Raw genomic sequence first — 16,844 nt, forward strand, 5'->3', positions numbered from 1 at the left:
ATCACACCCGTGGCTCGTTTAAAGTTTAGTAGCATCTTAGTAATATGGGGTCTCCAGCTTAAAGTGTCGGAAACTCTGATTCCTAGATAGTCAAATAATTTGACATGTTCTAGGGGGGTTCCGTCAGACATAATAGATACGCTGGGTGATTTATGTGATTTGAAGGAGAGGAGCTTTGTTTTTGATGTATTAATAGCTAAGCCTCTCAATGAACAGAACAAATGAAACCTGTCTAGGAGCTTCTGTAGGCCCATTGGCGTCTTCGAAATCAAGAGAGTGTCATCCGCAAAAAAAAGGGTGGGAACTTTTTCGCCCGCCAGGGCTGGGGCGTCAGCTGGAACATCTTGTAAGAATTTCACCACTCCATTCACAAACAAGGAGAAGAGGGTGGGCGCCAAAACACAGCCCTGGCGGACACCTCTTTTGACTGGAATCTTATCAGTTTTCTGTGCCTGAGTTCCCCACCGCACCCTTGCGAAGTTACCCTCATGAAGTCGAACCAGAAGGTCCAAAAGAGGAGACGGGAGACCCATTTCTTGGAGGACAGACCAAAGACGGGCACGAGGGACCAGGTCAAAGGCAGATCTCAGGTCTATAAAGGCCAAGTGGAGGCTGCCCCCGCCAATCGAAACAACCTTCCAATATAGCAAAAGCAGCCTGAAGACCTGGTCGATCGTGCTCGTACCCGGTCTGAACCCAGCCTGGAAGTGCGAGAGAACACTATGCTCAGTAGCCCAAGATAATATACGTTCCAGCAGGACCCTGCCAACCACTTTCTGACCAACGTCAATAAGACTTATTATTCGGTAGTTGGCAGGATCCTCCCTGGAGCCCTTCTTATATATTGGTACTACTTCCGCTCCTTTCCATGACTCAGGGATGGGTGACCCCTTGAGGATGGCATTCAGTAAGATGGTAAAATAAACAGCCCATGATTTAGGATCGGAGCGGAACAAGTCACCAGGCAGGCCATCAGGGCCTGGAGCTTTAGCCGGGACTAATCTATTGATGGCAGTCACAACTTCTGCCTCTGTGAACAGATCATAGTTGGACAGAATGGGAACTGTTGGAGCAATGAGGGAAGGTATACTCAAAGTTTCGTTGTCTACGCCCGAGTAAAGGCTCGAGAAATGGGCGAACCATTCGTGATTTGCAATGTGATTAGAAATTGTATCGGGGTCAGAGCCTCTTGAGTATCTGCACAGATTCCAGAATGTGACTCCATCCCTAGCTAGGCTAGCGGTTGTTAAGGCCTGCCAATGAGATTCCTCCCAAGCAGACTTAGCTTTGGTAACTGCCTTCCTATAAGCAGACCTGGCATATTTAATAAGGGAACAATCCTTAGTTTTAATAGCGGTTATGAGCTCCTTCTTACTTGACCTGCACTCAGGGTTAAACCAAGAGCCAGGTGATTTATGTTTATTGGTTTTAGTTGTAGAAGAAGATGTAAAAAGGGCTCCGATCAGCTCAGTTGTGGCAACATAAATAGATGTAGCCCTTAGACTCTGGTCAGGTTCCTCATAAGCTTCCCTAAGTTCTACAGTTTTAGATGACAATATTTCTTTTATTGAAAGAATTTTTTGTTCATCTAGGGCAATTTTAGGCCATTTCAGAAACCTTTTGCAGTTTGATAGAATAATATCTTTGGTGGGCAATGGAAAACAAGGATCTAAAATTGGTTGTTCTGGTGGCCACAAATTCTTTAGCGTTAAGCAAAGTGGGTTATGGTCACTGTCAGTAGTTGGAACTATGACCAAGTCCACCGCATGACACCACAGTCTACGATCGATTAGGATGTAATCGATTCGAGATGGACTAGAAACTCTATTAAAGGTGAAGGCTGCATGGAGGTCGGAAGGAAGTCGACCATTGGCAGCTCTCAGGCCAAATTCCATGGCCAGAGCATTTAACTTAATTACCACCGGTGTCCATCTCTTCACTGGGGGAACAGACAAAGAGGGTATCCCCCATCTGGCATCTTCCTCATCAATCTCCAAGATGTCTTCAGAGGCAAGGGGCTCGTAGGTGCAGTTCAAGACTCCTGCAATCAAAATAGGTGAGTTAGATGGACAAGAGGAAAGCTGTTCTTCCAGGAGGGTGACAATTGGTGATTTAGATCCTCCTTGGGTGCCTCTAACATATATGTTGAAAAGCTCAATCGAAGGCCCCCCTTTTAAACCGCTCAAAGTTATGTGCATCATGTCCGGTGATGGACTTTGTACTTCATGGACTCTACAGGGAAGGGCGATATTTATCCATATTATGACGCCTCCAGAGGGGCGGCCATGGCCGATAGATCGGGCAGGAATACAATAACATGTATAGCCAGATTTGTACAGGGGTTTTAGGCTCCAAGTCTCTTGGAATATGCAGATGTCAAAAGTGGAAATAAAATTGTTCCAGTCTGGCAAAATGAGTTTAGCTTTCAAGCCGGCAATGTTCCATGAGATGATTTTGTAACTCATTGATGGAGCTAGAGGTGGAGTAGAGTCACGATCCAAAGTGAGTGTAATTGGGGCTATGGATTGTATCCCGCCTTCCCCCTTGGCCCCACTAGAAGTAGAAGGAGAAAGTGTTTGGGTAGACATCTTACAATTTACAGCCAAGATTGCGTGAGGTACTTCACCAAAAGTTGATGGAGTATTTTTTGCCGGGATGAGTCAATCATTTAATTCTAAATTAGATACACCCTCCGAACCTTGATTTAACAATCCACCCCACCTCCCCGTACGGGCTTGGCTTACTGTGAGGAAGCGTCTAAATTGAATAGAAGACGAGTCCGGGGAGGAAGATCTATATTCAAGTGCTATAAGGCCATCAGCTAGATGGTGATTAGCTAGGGTCAGCTCTATTACATCTGTATGGTTGTTGTCAAGTCTGAGTCTGCGGACCCCCAACAGATCATCTCTTATAAGGGATCGGCAGCCTCTGACATGGCGAATCCAGTGTATGATCTTATTTTTTAGAGATTCTTCGTTCTCGTGACCGGCAGTCATGGGAACACCCACCATGTAAACAGTAGGTTGTGAGCAGACTCTCGGCTTTAGCACGGCAAGAGGTGGAAGGGACGGGTCGTAAGTTTGTCTTTGGGCAGAATAGGGTTGGCGAGTGGCAACATGGGGATTTATAATTGAATGAGGCTTCATGTTAGTAATAGAATGGTTGGGCCGAGCTCAGGTGGGTAGTGAAGAGTTTGATCTATCCTGCATAGATAGAGATGTTGTCGTCTGGGGCAATATAGATAAACTAGGATCAGGTATTTGGAGGGAAGATGCTTTTGTCTTTGGGTTATGCACAATGGTAGATAAGGTTGATGGTGGTTGCAATAATTGGCTAGGGAGTTTTTTGACTATAAGCAGTAATTCTGCGACAAATGCTTTCAAGTCACTAATCTCAAGTTTCAGGGACATAATGGTTTCTGTGATTGAGCCTGAAGCTGTAGTAGTACTTCCTATTGATTCTTGGTGTAACCTATCCCCTTCTACCTGTAGCCCAAGTCCTAAGCCCCGAACTGAACATGAGTTAAATATTGCAGGTACATCAGAGCTAGCAGTGCTAGTAATAGGCTCAGCATAGTCATTATCAATGTCAGATAATGGCTCAAAGCGATTTGAGCAAACAATGACAGTAGGATCAAGAGGTACTGAATTAGCAAGAGGGAAACAGAAGCTTGCATCCTCGGTGGCTTGTTTAGAATTGTCACTGTTACTCTGCGAATCGTCCCGTACCGTAGTTTTTTTGCTGAACATTTGTGGAATGATGACAGGGCTTGGACAGCAATTAGATGAAGGCAATGAGAGTGGGGTTGTGGAAGATGAGTCAGATTCTAAAATGGTAGAACAATCATCTACTAACAAATCAATTCGATCTAATGTAGTAGCAGACGTGGATTTTTTGTTAAGCTTTCTGGCCTTGTTCCTTTTGGCCACATGGCCAGTTACACTGGTCGTTCCCCCATTCACATCAGAGATTTTCCTTTTACCCATCGTAGCCCAAGCCCGAACACTCGACAAAGTGCAATATAAAACGTAGTTTATGCAATGAGCCCTAGTAAGCACCGAAGCAAGGACCCCTCGATGGCGGCACAGTACCTTATAGTAGAATTGGCTGCACGTTGATAGATGGCACAATCAGAAATGGAATCTATGCGTTGGGGAGGGGGGCCCAGCCCAGCCTCCTCCGGCCCCGGACGGCCACAGACGGTCCCGCCCTTGTCCCGGGCTTCTCCCGGCGCCACCCGCGCGCGTCCCGCGACGCGGAGGGAGCCTCGTTGATTTAAGCGCCTCCGGGCGTGAGTGCGGGCGGAAGTGCCCCAGCGCCGCTGAGCAGGCTGGGGGATGTAGTGCAGCCCTGTCACCGTAGATGTGAGGTCGCTGGTAGGGCGCCAAGCAGCGTCGGTGATCCAGGCGAGGCAGCGGGACTCCAGGTGCCCCAGGTACGTGCTAGTGTATGGCTCACTGCGTGAAGCCTGGTGTCAACGAAATGCTCCCCCCCTGGTGTCAACGAAATGCTCCCCCATAGACTCTCATTTATCCCCTTGGGATGCAAGGTGTTCCACAACTTTGTTCAAACTATTTATTTTTGGAGACGTTTTTTGTTATTGTCAGTTCTTGGATTGCAGTTGACAATTTCCAAAATCTGAAACTGCAACTGGCTGATGTTATGTCCATGTTCTATCCAGTGCATAATACAGTTGATCTCGCCAACGTAAAATAAACTTTCAAAAAGAGAATTTGCAACAGTGGGTACCCTGAATCAGTTCTGTCTAGCTCCATTGAGCGTGCAAAGAACATCAACAGAGAAACATCACCGCAAAAGTCTGGAAGAGTAAAAACATCCAGAATTACCTTCGGGTTCAAATTCTCCACCAAGTCAACCATCATTAAGGAAATCATAAACAGGAGATGGGAAGTATTGAAAGTTGAACCAGAATTTGATGGGTTATTTAAAGACCTACCATTCTTTGCATACCAAAGCTCAAATAACATTAAAGAGGTCCTATCATCTAAAAACAATAAATCCACAAAAGCATTTGGGCTCAGTGAAATGCAATAATTGTGCATTGCAATAATGTCATTATTGGCAATACTGTCACTCACCCCCATATACAATTCAAGATTCCTCTATGATGCTCAAGAGATTGCAACAGCAAAAACAGTATATACTCATTGAAGTGGGTGTGAGTTATACATGGGCAGAACTATAAGGAAAATCTAGATTTGAATATTGGCACAAAAATGTAACATTTGAATCGCACACAAGAAATCCAGTGTGGCAACAGATTTTGGACATTGTCAACCACAATCTAACAACGGACCATAACAAAAAACTTCTCCAAAAAGAAATAGTTTGGACAAAGTTGTTGAACACCTTTCAAGGGGATGAATAAGAGACTGGAGATATTTTTTAGGTAATTGCATACCATGTTGTATTTGTTTTGAGGTCACTCGAGCATGTGGGGTGGGGTGGAGTTTATGTTTGATAAAGGTGTTTTACAGAAGTTCATTCCAGCACTAAGGGAGCCAAGCTTCCCTCTGTTTTCTACCCCATTAATTAGTCACACATCCTGGACATCGTTGTGGAGCCCTTTCTATCATTCTGACACATGATTCTAAACTCTTAACAAGATGACACCCGTTTTGTTTATTTTGGTCACACGTTTCTCACTTCCAGGTCTCTTTCACTTCTGGGTTAATTTCACACGCTCTATGTATGAAGATAGTGGATTGGCTCGCGTTGACACGGTTGGTTTCTGTTCCCAAGGTCTCCTGATGCACGTGGAAGGTAAATATCCTATAATTTAAACACTCTCTTTGATTATGTTTTTTCAGTAATGCATATTGAGGTTCTTATCACTTCTTCATATTTCAATGTTCGTGAAAACTCACAGTTCAGTGGCAAAGCATACCATTTATTTTCAGTCATCACTGTTACTAGCGGTTAGCGTTTTACCTTGCATGTTTTTACTTTACACAGGCATTTCCTACTTATTGGACATTCTTTTCTTGCTTATATATTGGATGATTTCAGGATCTCAGCATGCACACATACTGTTACTGGGTGAAGTACATTAGCGTTTGTTTTCAGCTCAAACTGTGTTGTATAATTTTAATTATATTGTATTTTCTTCATAGTTTGGTTCTAGTATTCCCCAGATGAAGGGTCTCAGTGACCTGAAATGCATTGGGAAACGTTGAATATTTGAATGTAGTGGAGACACCCACTTGTCGTCACATAATGAAGTGAAACATTCACAAGATTTGCTTTGGAATTTGAATATCATGAATAAATATATGAATAGGAATAGTAAACAATGATTACTCACTGAAGATTTTTGCTTATATTTTGCATGAGCGCAAGTTGTTGCCTTGCTTTAACCAGTACTAGCCTTCAGTCCGTTTTCTTTGACAGTGTGTTGGGACTGTTATTAATTTGCTGCATTCAACAATCTTTTATAGAGGACTACAATAGACCACGTGGAAGACCTAACTGGACAGAGAACTAAACACTAGGAACCTTTGTTGGAATCCAAGGAACTGTGGGAAGACCAGGATTGACTTTTCCAACATCATTTATAAACTGTGTTGTCATAGTTTTACCTATTAAGGACCAAGGCTTTTCTGTAATGGTGCACCTTAGCTGTCTAAAAACTGTCAGTTTTGCATCTTCAGGGCTTTTTCCAGCAGGGTTTAAGTCTAATGTGGAACAACCAAAGAGAAGTATGCAATTCTCCTGAGCCTATGTCAGTCTCCTGTCTGGCCTCCCTAAAGATGTCTGAGAACCAAAAAAGTGAAAGAGTCTGAACATAGGTCTTGGGAAAGGGACAACAAGGCAAAGCCATCCCAGCTGTGAAACAACCTTGGCTGCTACAGAATCCACCTTTGTTCCTCTTTGAACAGGAATGATGAAAAGGCACTTCCCTCTGCATGTCCATTTAATTAGCCCTCAGTGGGCCTCACAGGTGAAATAGAAAATAAACAGAACATTTTCATCTCGGAGGCCCGCTGGACGACTCTTTATGAAATGAACAGTTTGACACAGCACAGAAGCCTACTAAAGGAATTTTGAAAGTGCACTGCTGATCCCAGCAAGGAACACTTAGTTGATTTCACCTGTGAGGACCACAGAAATACTGCACCAACTTATTTAAATAAATAGACTACTTTTGACAATTTGCATATGAATTGGATGAAATATCGTACTGCAATCAAACTATGACAAAACTGTCAAATGTTTATCCATCACTGTTTAACATATGGGCCTAATAATACTAAACCAGGGAATGTTATCAACGTTAGAGCCATGGTCCCGACGAAAAAAGACTACAAAAAATAAATAATGCCCATTCTTCCAAAAGGGGAACAGTGGCCACAGATGACATTTCCTTCGAGCCTTGATGTACTATATAAACCACAATAGAGACCCACAAGGGTGCAAAGGAAGAAGGTTGCACCAAAAGCAGAACACGTTCAATCTCAACACAATGAAGGCAATGTGTAATATTTTTTTTTTAAACAGCCTCCACTCACCATTTCTTCATCAGCTTCTTGTTCTGACCCTTCTCCAGCTCCCTTAAGGAAAAGGGTTTTGTGCTTCTCTGCCATTTCATATGCTGGGAGCACTTCATATTCATCCCGCAGTGTGTCCAACTTCTTGTGAAACCTCAACCACTTAGCATCTTTGCTGAGGTCCTCAAAGATGTCCACCACATTTTCAGGACGCTCATCCAAAATCTTAGTGAGAACTTTGGCAAGGTGATCATATCTGCAAGCAGGAGAAATAGACAATGGAGTAAGCATACAAAACTCTATCCACCCTGTGTGAAAAGAATGTGCGTTGGTTCTACTGCTTTGCTACTTCCCTTTGCCCCTACCTAGTAAGCACAACTTCAGGCAGCTCTACGTTCACCTCACCCTCAATCCCTGTAGGTTGCAACATTTCTTGGAGTTCACTTTTGTACCCTTTCCTCCAGGGCACTTTACCGAGTTCTTTTATCTTCCACAACATACTTTGTGGTGTTAATTCTATCCCAACTTCTCAGTTCTCCACTAGGTTGGTTGCTTCCCCTCGGAGAACATCCCATGCATGTGTTTCAATAAGACTTCTCGATTTCCATGCCTACATTCCTAGCAGTGCCAATCCACACTGTGTTTATACTTATAAAAATGCTACAAGGGGGCGTGGCCGGATTGGTGACCAAAATGGCCGCTTGGAGCTGAAGCTCTGTGCAGACCCTGCGCGCCATTGCCCAGAACTGCATCCAGTTACAATCAACCCCGGTGTAAAACGGAAAATCAGCAACCAGAATGCATGCAGGAACAGTGGAGCCTGGAACCGCTGCCTGAATTAAGCAAATAAGCCTCATATCGGCTGTTACGCGATCCAGGACACGGCTGATAAAATGGCGTCCCAGGCCGGCAGAGACCGGAACCATCCTGCTGGCTTAGACCAGGTACTGGGACGGACCCTGGAAAGATGACCGGAAGGTAGACATCTGCTTGTATCTTCGGAGACGACCCCACCCTGTAAGTGCCGCTGAAACCGGGGACTGAATTTCGTGGCTTTGGAGCTGGGGGAGGCGGTGCAATGCCGAAACGCAAGACACTGGCCCAGGCGTGGGCAGCGGCGCAGTGAGCCGAGAACGAAGCTGAAGGTGGGGCATTAACGCAGCTCTGAAACGCCACCTGCTTAGCCTTTTATAACCATCTGGGTTGCGAGTGCCCAGCTCAGATCCGTGGCATTAAGTGAATCTAAGGAAGCCACTTCATGAACTCTTAGCCACATAGAATTATCGAAACTGGAGCTAGGAAGGCGAGAAACATGTTCCTGGTCCCCCGGCTCCCCGAATCATGGCATTTAGAACCGGGACAATCTAGCAAGTGCCAGTTAAGCCCGTACTGGATTGACGCGGGCAAGATACCTTGCAACCGCAAGAATTGTTAATTAGCTGACTGGGCAACTGTTGGTCCAGAGCACTGGTGCGCAATCAGACAACAGAGGTGCCTGGATACAGCAACTGGTGAGTGGCTGCCCCCTCTATCCCAACCCTGAGACGCATGAGGGATTTAAGGCTTTAGAGGCAGAGGGGGGAAGCACTCCTCGACATTGCCTGGAACATGGGAGGACCAGAAAACACTTGGGGAGGGATACGTTGACAGCGCATGTACATCCATCCCCGGACACCAGTTGCCAATCCTGGGCGACGCCTTTACTCTCAATCTGTGACCACTCTGCTGTGGGAATCTGTGGATGTGGGAATAACTACCTGCTTAAGAGTGAACCCCGCACTGCATTTTGAAACTCTTGCAAAGGCAGATAGCCAGCAACTCACAGAGATGGCTGCGGAGGCTGCCGCTGGCGCTGCTGGATGCACTGCACCACCGGATAACTCAGCCCTGTTGTTGGAGCTGCGCTCTGGGTTTAAAGCACTAGATACCAGATTTGACGCGCTGGACCGGCGCCTGGATGGCCTGGGAGAGAGGATTGACCACCACAACGCCAGATTGGACGCGGTGGAGGGTCGCACATCGGATCTGGAGGATGGAGCAGCTCAAACTACCAAGCGGGTAGAACGATTGGAACGCATACTGAAGACGGTCGCCGCAAAGAATTAAGGTTTGGAAGCAAGAAGCCGGCGCAACAATGTGCGCATCATGGGAATCCCTGAATCGACCAATACCGGAAGGCTGGACTAATTCGTGGAGCGACTACTGAAGGACCTGTTCGGAACGGAGCACTTTACAAGCACCTTTACTGTAGAACGAGTCCACAGAACACTCGGTCCCCATCCTAACCTGGGACTTCCACCAAGATCTATCATGGCACACTTGTTAAATTTCAAGGATAGAGACACGCTGCTTGGACTTCCCAGAGAAGCGAGAACATTGACATGGCAGGACTCCAATGTTTCATTCTTTCTGGACTTTACTGCACTAGTACAAGAAGCCAGGCGTAAGATTGTGGGGGCCAAAGCAGCGGTCAGGAAATTGGGTCTCTGCCTCGGCCACTCTGTACCAAGCCCGGCTTAGAATTGATGTTAATGGCAAGTTGAAAATCTTTGACAATCACGACGAGGTACAGAACTTCTGCAAATATTACGCTGGAACTAACGGCGCAAAAGGCGGATCCTACCCTGGGGGAGCTTCTCAAGAGGCCCTAATGGGGATGAGTGCAGGCTTATTTTCAGCAAGCTCGAGGCGGTTACTGGGAGGATGAACAATATGCAGCAGTGAACACTACTGGCCTAGTCTTGACGGTAACATTCATGGGCATAGATTCCAGCTAACACTACGAACACTTATTAATATAAACTGACTTTGGTAATGAGGGGTAAAACGTTAATTCATTGCCTGGTGCTCGTGGTCCCACGTGGCGTTGCCACCCCCACCCAGTTGAAACACAATGATTCTGATCAGGGTAGAATTGCCATGTTGGCGTTTTGCACAGCAACAGTTCATTAGAGGGGTTGCAGGGGTATCACCTGGTGGACAGCCGCCAAGTGAGGGTGGGGGAGGGGCTTAGAATTGTATTGCCATTTATTTGATGCAGGTTTAAGATTGCACTTGTTAGATCGTGGTAACACTTTACAGATGCAGGAGCAGCACACACACATAGAATTCCCGATATGGCCCACAAGATATAAACACGGCGCAGCACTACTATTACCCTACTGACCTGAAATATCCGCAGTCTGAATAGCCCTAGGAAATGTAGACTAGTACTTCAGTATATGTGGCAACACGCGGCCGATATAGTATATCTTCAAGAAACGCACCTATCACCTTCGCCCCCAGCTAAATTTGCGTCTACTTAGGGATCACGTCGATATTTCTCCAACTACAGCTCATAAGTACATGGGGTGGCCATATTGATTAGCCGTAGGGTACCGTTCACACACTTAGCCACTATATCTGACACAGGTGGATGGTTCCTGATAGTAACTGGCACACTAGAGGGCCATAAAATTTTACTGGTTAATGTGTATGCCCCAAACACTGACAACGTCACCTTTTATGAACAGCTGCAGACACACATAGACAGGCTATTGACTGATCACATAGTGTTGGGAGGATATTTAAACATAATACTGGACCCACTACCAGACAGCACTTCAAAGACCCCAGCAACTAAACCCCGCTCTCGCACAGTGTTACAAGACATGTGTCAAGACCATGACTTAGTGGAAGCATAGAGGTATTTGCACCCCACTGACACTGAATACACCCATTATGCGCAACAGCACGGCACATGGGCGAGGTTAGACTATTGGTTGATCACCAGGCCAATTATTGCATGGGCACAAACTGTGAGGCACTTACCCCGTGCACTATCTGACCATTTCCCAGTATCTCTTCATTACACTTTCCTGCAGAAGGTAGTTTCGAGAAGCAATGGAGGTTCCCCTCCATGGCGCTGAAAGACCCAGTCTTTAAAGACGAATTACGCACAGCAATAGTGGATTATTTTGCTAAAGTTGTGGGATCCGTCTCAATGCAGGCAGTACTTTGGGTGGCCTTTAAGGCCTGCATGAGGGGGTATGCATTTCCACACAAACTGGAGTATTGAGGGATTTGAGGAAACGGCTGGCTAGGCTAGAGGATGACCTACACCTACTAGACAGGGAAAACATGACGGGAGCCGCTCGCGACAGCGAGAAGTATATGCTCCGCAGAACGGAATTATTGGCAGAATAAATTGACGAAGCTAGTTGAGAGGCATTGTATCTAGGGAAATACGCCACAGCTCAAAGGTACGGGGAAGGAGAAAGACTTGGCCATACCTTGGCAAGACTATTCCGGCCCCGGTATTCCCAGAATTACATTACCAAGCTGCAAGATGAAGAAGGGTGTATAGTAACCGGAAATACTGCCATCGGACACACACTCTTGACATATTATACAGATACGCTCTCTCATTTTCAGTGGGACAGATTAAGGGATTCTGGAATCTTGTGAACCCAGAATAACGTTGCTGGTGGACAATGCGCTGGCCCCCCAAGACCGAAAAAAGACCAAAAGTACTGGAAGGTATTTCGAAGCATGACTGACACTGCAAGCCCAGACAGTGTCACCTTGACACTGTAGCGGTTTTCATAAAATGGCCATTCAGGAACAGGAAGCCCAAGTCATGGGCATGAACACACCTTAGAGCCGTGTCACACTTCACCAAATTGGCAACGAGGAAGGACTCAACAGGGTCATTTTACTGTAGGAGAGCAATGAAAGGCTGGGGTAGGCTGCAGCCCAGGGCCCCGGATAGAAGGAGACCCATCGACTACACAGTTTTGAAGGCAATACTGGGCACACTAAACGGGATATGTGCACGACACTACGAGGTGGTGTTGTTCAGAGCAGCTTTTGCCTTAGCTTTCTTCTGAGCTTACAGAATTAGCGAGCTGGCGGCTCCGGCCAAAGGGATTCCGGGTACGGCATGTGTGTACACAGAGAACATATACATGGGGAATGGATACATGATAGTGCACCTGAGACAGTCAGTTCAGTTCAGTTCATAAGGCTTTATTCGGAGCTTAAAAACAAAGTCCATAAAAGCACAAACATACATAAAACTTCATCATTTTAACAATCAAACATATAAATACTTTAAAAACAATTTAAAATGACAGATTAGGCCTCGCTTTAATAGCCCGTAAAAGGAAAGAGACAGTCAAACACAGACCAGGAAGGCAGAGGGAAACACACAAGGATCAACTGCATAGAGGACAGGGCGTGCTGCCCGGAATGCCTCATGGAGGAGTTTATAAGACAGGGGGTCCACACCGCAAGGCCACTGATCTCACACAGGGATGGGTCATGCCTCAGCCGATTTCAATTCACAGCAGTAATGAGGCAGGCTTGGGAAAGGCAGGTCTCCCTCCCAGAGAGTTTGGGTCGCACTCATTTCGCATAGGGGCGGCAACCACCACGGCCCACTTGAGGCTCTATGCCGAACTGATTAAGAAACTGGGCTGGTAGGCATTGGGTGCGTTTAAATGATACATCCGCCCTGTCGGGATCTGAACTATCTCTCCCACCAGCAGGTCCAATGGGGGGTCCAGTGTACGGTGTGGATCCTGGGACTTCTTCATCACACGGGCACAACAGCGGACAGCGGCGCAGAAAGATTTCAAGAGGATCTGACTACAGAACACAGCGGTGACATGGTTGGGACGATCGGGCATGAGGTGGGAGCAGCTGCTCCCTGTCGTTCAAGAGGCACTGCGATTCAGAGAGGTGCCAGATGCCGTAGTTATTCACCTAGGGGAAAACGACCTGGCAAACATGGGGAGGAGAGAGCTGCTGGGGTAATGAAAGCGGGGCTAGTGGCCCTAGCAAGGCTGATCTGCCCGGCAGACATCATATGGTCACAGTTTATAGCCCACCGGGTATGGAGAGGCGCAGTCGACCAGGGGGCAGTGGACAGGTCAAGGCATAAACTAAATCTCACCATGAAGGGGAGAGAATGTAGCCTTATGGCTAGAGCGGTCGACCTCGAAGCTGGGTAACCGGGTTCGAATCTTGGCAACGACGCTCAACATCCTGAGGTTCTGGGCAAAATCACTTAATCTCCCCGTGCCTAACAAAAATGAATGTGTCCCTCTGTAACGAAACTGGTGCTCATGTAAAGCGCTCTGATACCTGCTAGCTTCGGGTATAGTTTGCGCTGTACAAAGCCCTAAAAAAAAAAATGTGTAGAGCCAACGGCTGGGGTTTCGTGCGTCACAGGCTGATCAACCTCAGGACACCAGGTTACCACTTGGAAGATGGGGTACACTTAACCGGGGTTGGCATGGACATGTTTCTACTTAACATAGTTGGAGTCCTGGAACAGCTGGATTTCTCCTGAACGGGAAGAAGGGGGAGCTGCCACAAATCAGTAAACCGCTGGTAGCGTGGCAGAGACAGCACAAAAGGGGACCAAAAGAAAAGAGTAACCTAGTTAAAAGAGCTGCTCAAACAGTGTCTTTGGGATGCCTCACGGCAGGGACACGGGGGAGCAGGTGACAGCACACAATGACAGCCAGAATAGAAGAGCTGCTCAGACATTGTCCTTGGGATGCAACACGGCAGGGACAGGAGGAGCAGACGAGTGGTCAGAAGGGTCCAGGGAAGTGGAACGGCACTTGCAGTCTGACGGCCACCCACAAGGTCGGTAGCAAGGTAAGCCTAGAACCCGTTAGAACCTGAGACACCAGCAAAAGGGTCCATCGCACAGGGCAGAGTGCTGTCAGACAGAAATGGAGGCAAAACCAGTGGACAATATTCGGAGTGATAAGTGTGATATGTAATAAACAAACACGTGTCTCGAATGACCAACCAGTAAGTTGCAAAATGTATGATCCATGTTCTGTAATAAACTGTGGCCTTTATGAACCACAAACCGTTGGCCCCTGAATGATTGGAGGGAAGGGGACGATGCATGGTACGGCCAAGAAGGAAGGGGGGAACTCACGCCTGGGAAGGGTTCTGTAAAGTCAAACCTCTACAGAGAGTAAAGTCGTGAAAATAAAGAATTAGTGTATGGAATCTTCACTTAGGGCTTCTGTTTCCAGTCCTTCCACAGGTCACTGCCCAATAGCACTAGATACGTGATTTGCCCTAAATCGCACGATAGCCCGTTTCAAGCTTCCCCTTGTTGGACAATTCCCACCTAACCCCGTGCATTTCCCTCTCCTTTATGCTGCTGCCTTCCTTGTCGTGCCTGGAATTATTAACCTCGGTCCCACACGACATTCCCTGCGGATACACACATACTTCCATAAAAAAAACTCATCGCCTCCTCAGAACACCTCACTCAGACTCGCTACGTCACACCACCTCCCCCCTCGATTGCTTACAGACTGAGCCCGTTACTCCCGTCGGTCTTCAATAGGTAGGCCTTTGCGTTTTGTATCGCCAACTCCCTGGGCACCGGTGGTATCTCCAATTGTTCCTCCGACATCCTTGCTGAGGAGCTGTGTCCATTTGGTAGCATCTCCAACTGTCCCCCTGACATCCTTAGTGAGAGTCTGTGTTCGCTTGCAGACGGGGGTACCTCAAATTGCTCCCCTGATGCTATTGTTGAGGCTCTGCGCCCACTGCCAGATGGTCTTAACTGCAATTGCTCGCCAGACGCCCTCGTTGTGGGTACATGCCCACTGCCAGATGGTCTTAACTGCAATTGCTCCCCAGACGCCCTCGTTGAGGTTATATGCCCACTGCCAGAAGGCCGCAAATGCTCGCCTGACACCCCCGTTGAGGTTCTACGTTCACTGCCAGAAGGCCGCAATTGCTCGCCAGACACCCCCGTTGAGGTTCTACGTTCACTGCCAGAAGGCCGCAAATGCTCGCCTGACACACCCGTCGAGGTTCTACGTTCACTGCCAGAAGGCCGCAAATGCTCGCCTGGCACCCCCGTTGAGGTTCTACGTTCACTGCCAGAAGGGCGCAAATGCAATTGCTCGCTTGACACCCCCGTTGAGGTTCTACGTTCACTTCCAGAAGGACGTAAATGCAATTGCTCGCCAGATCCTCCCGTTGAGGTTCGATGTCCACTGCCAGGTGGTCGTGAGTGCAATTGCTCGCCTGACACCCCCGTTGAGGTTCTACGTTCACTTCCAGACGGTCGTAGCCGCGATTGCTCTCCAGACACCCTCGTTGAGGTTCTACGTCCACTTCCAGGCGGTCGTAACTGCAATTGCTCGCCTGACACCCCCGTTGAGGTTCTACGTTCACTGCCAGATGGTCGTAGCTGCGATTGCTCTCCAGACACCCTCGTTGAGGTTCTACGTCCGCTGCCAGGCGGTCGTAACTGCAATTGCTCGCCTGACACCCCCGTTGAGGTTCTACGTTCACTGCCAGACGGACGTAACTGCGATTGCTCGCCTGAAACCACTGTAGTTGGGGCTCGGGGTCCACTGACAGACGGTGGTATTTCTGATTGGTCAACCGACCCCCTTGTTGAAGCTCTATGTCCACTCGGGGCCAGTGGTATCTCCAATCGCTCCCCAGACGGTCTTGTTGAACCCTCGGGTCCACTAGTAGTCGTTCGTATGGCTGATTGCTCCTCTGACAGCACCGAGGCTCTGTGTCCTCTAGCACTAGGTGGAATATCCGGTTTCTCCCCAGACATCCTTGCTGAAGCCAAAGCGTCTCCTAGAGCCTATCCGTCTCCCCGGCAACGGACGCGAGAAGTGGGCGAGGCGTCGCTAATGTAAACCGTCTCATAGCCAGGTGACGCTGATGGGCGTAGCGGAATGACGTAATACTACGGAACACTGCTTACGATTGAAGCAATCCCGATGCAGCCAGCTGGTCCAAATCGAAGGATAAACGTAACGCTCAGAGTGCTAAGCAGGGTTTTTTTTTCTCGCATAGCTGCCAAGGTTTCAGTGCGCTAGTATGAGTGACATTTCAATGACTATGCTGACACTTTCTCGCAAGCAAAAATCAAGCAATGAATACGAGGGAAACAAATAGATAACAGAAATACCCATTTGAGCAACAAGAAACTCTAAGAAGATCTTGAAAATGCTTTAAAGCACCAGAAATGGGAGGGCACTAACCTAGTGCCCTTGTAACCTGATCGTACTGTTAAAGAAATGGGTAACCTGATATAGACTGGCAGACAGGGACTGCAATACAGAGGAGCTGTAAGTTTACTTACAGTACAGACTGAATGATGACACCCGGTGTAATGTTTAGAGTGCTGGCATTCTATTCTGCTAGCAGAAACTGTACCCACGTCATCCGCAGGCCAGGCCTGGCCTCCAGGGTTAGAATAACAAGCATTGGCATAGCCAATAGGTCTCGCCTTTGGGACCTTATAAGTGTTTAGCCATGCAACAGTTGCATAACTAAACACTTATA

General features: G+C 47.4%; 1 protein-coding gene across 1 annotated transcript in view; it reads right to left on the bottom strand.

The window, feature by feature from the left end:
* LOC146798345 (radial spoke head protein 6 homolog A-like) overlaps positions 1-16,122 on the bottom strand; it is a 199,591-nt gene extending 183,469 nt beyond the window's left edge. Inside the window, exons 1-2 of the mRNA XM_085625608.1 lie at positions 14,834-16,122; positions 7,530-7,764 (exon numbers count right to left, since the gene is read on the bottom strand). Of these exons, the coding sequence (XP_085481734.1) occupies positions 7,530-7,764; positions 14,834-16,107 (1,509 nt within the window). The 5' untranslated portion in view covers positions 16,108-16,122. The remainder of the gene's footprint in view (positions 1-7,529; positions 7,765-14,833) is intronic.
* Positions 16,123-16,844: the final 722 nt, after the last annotated feature.

Source organism: Triturus cristatus, chromosome 9 (genome assembly GCF_964204655.1).
Source record: "Triturus cristatus chromosome 9, aTriCri1.1, whole genome shotgun sequence".
Lineage (NCBI taxonomy): Eukaryota > Metazoa > Chordata > Amphibia > Caudata > Salamandridae > Triturus > Triturus cristatus.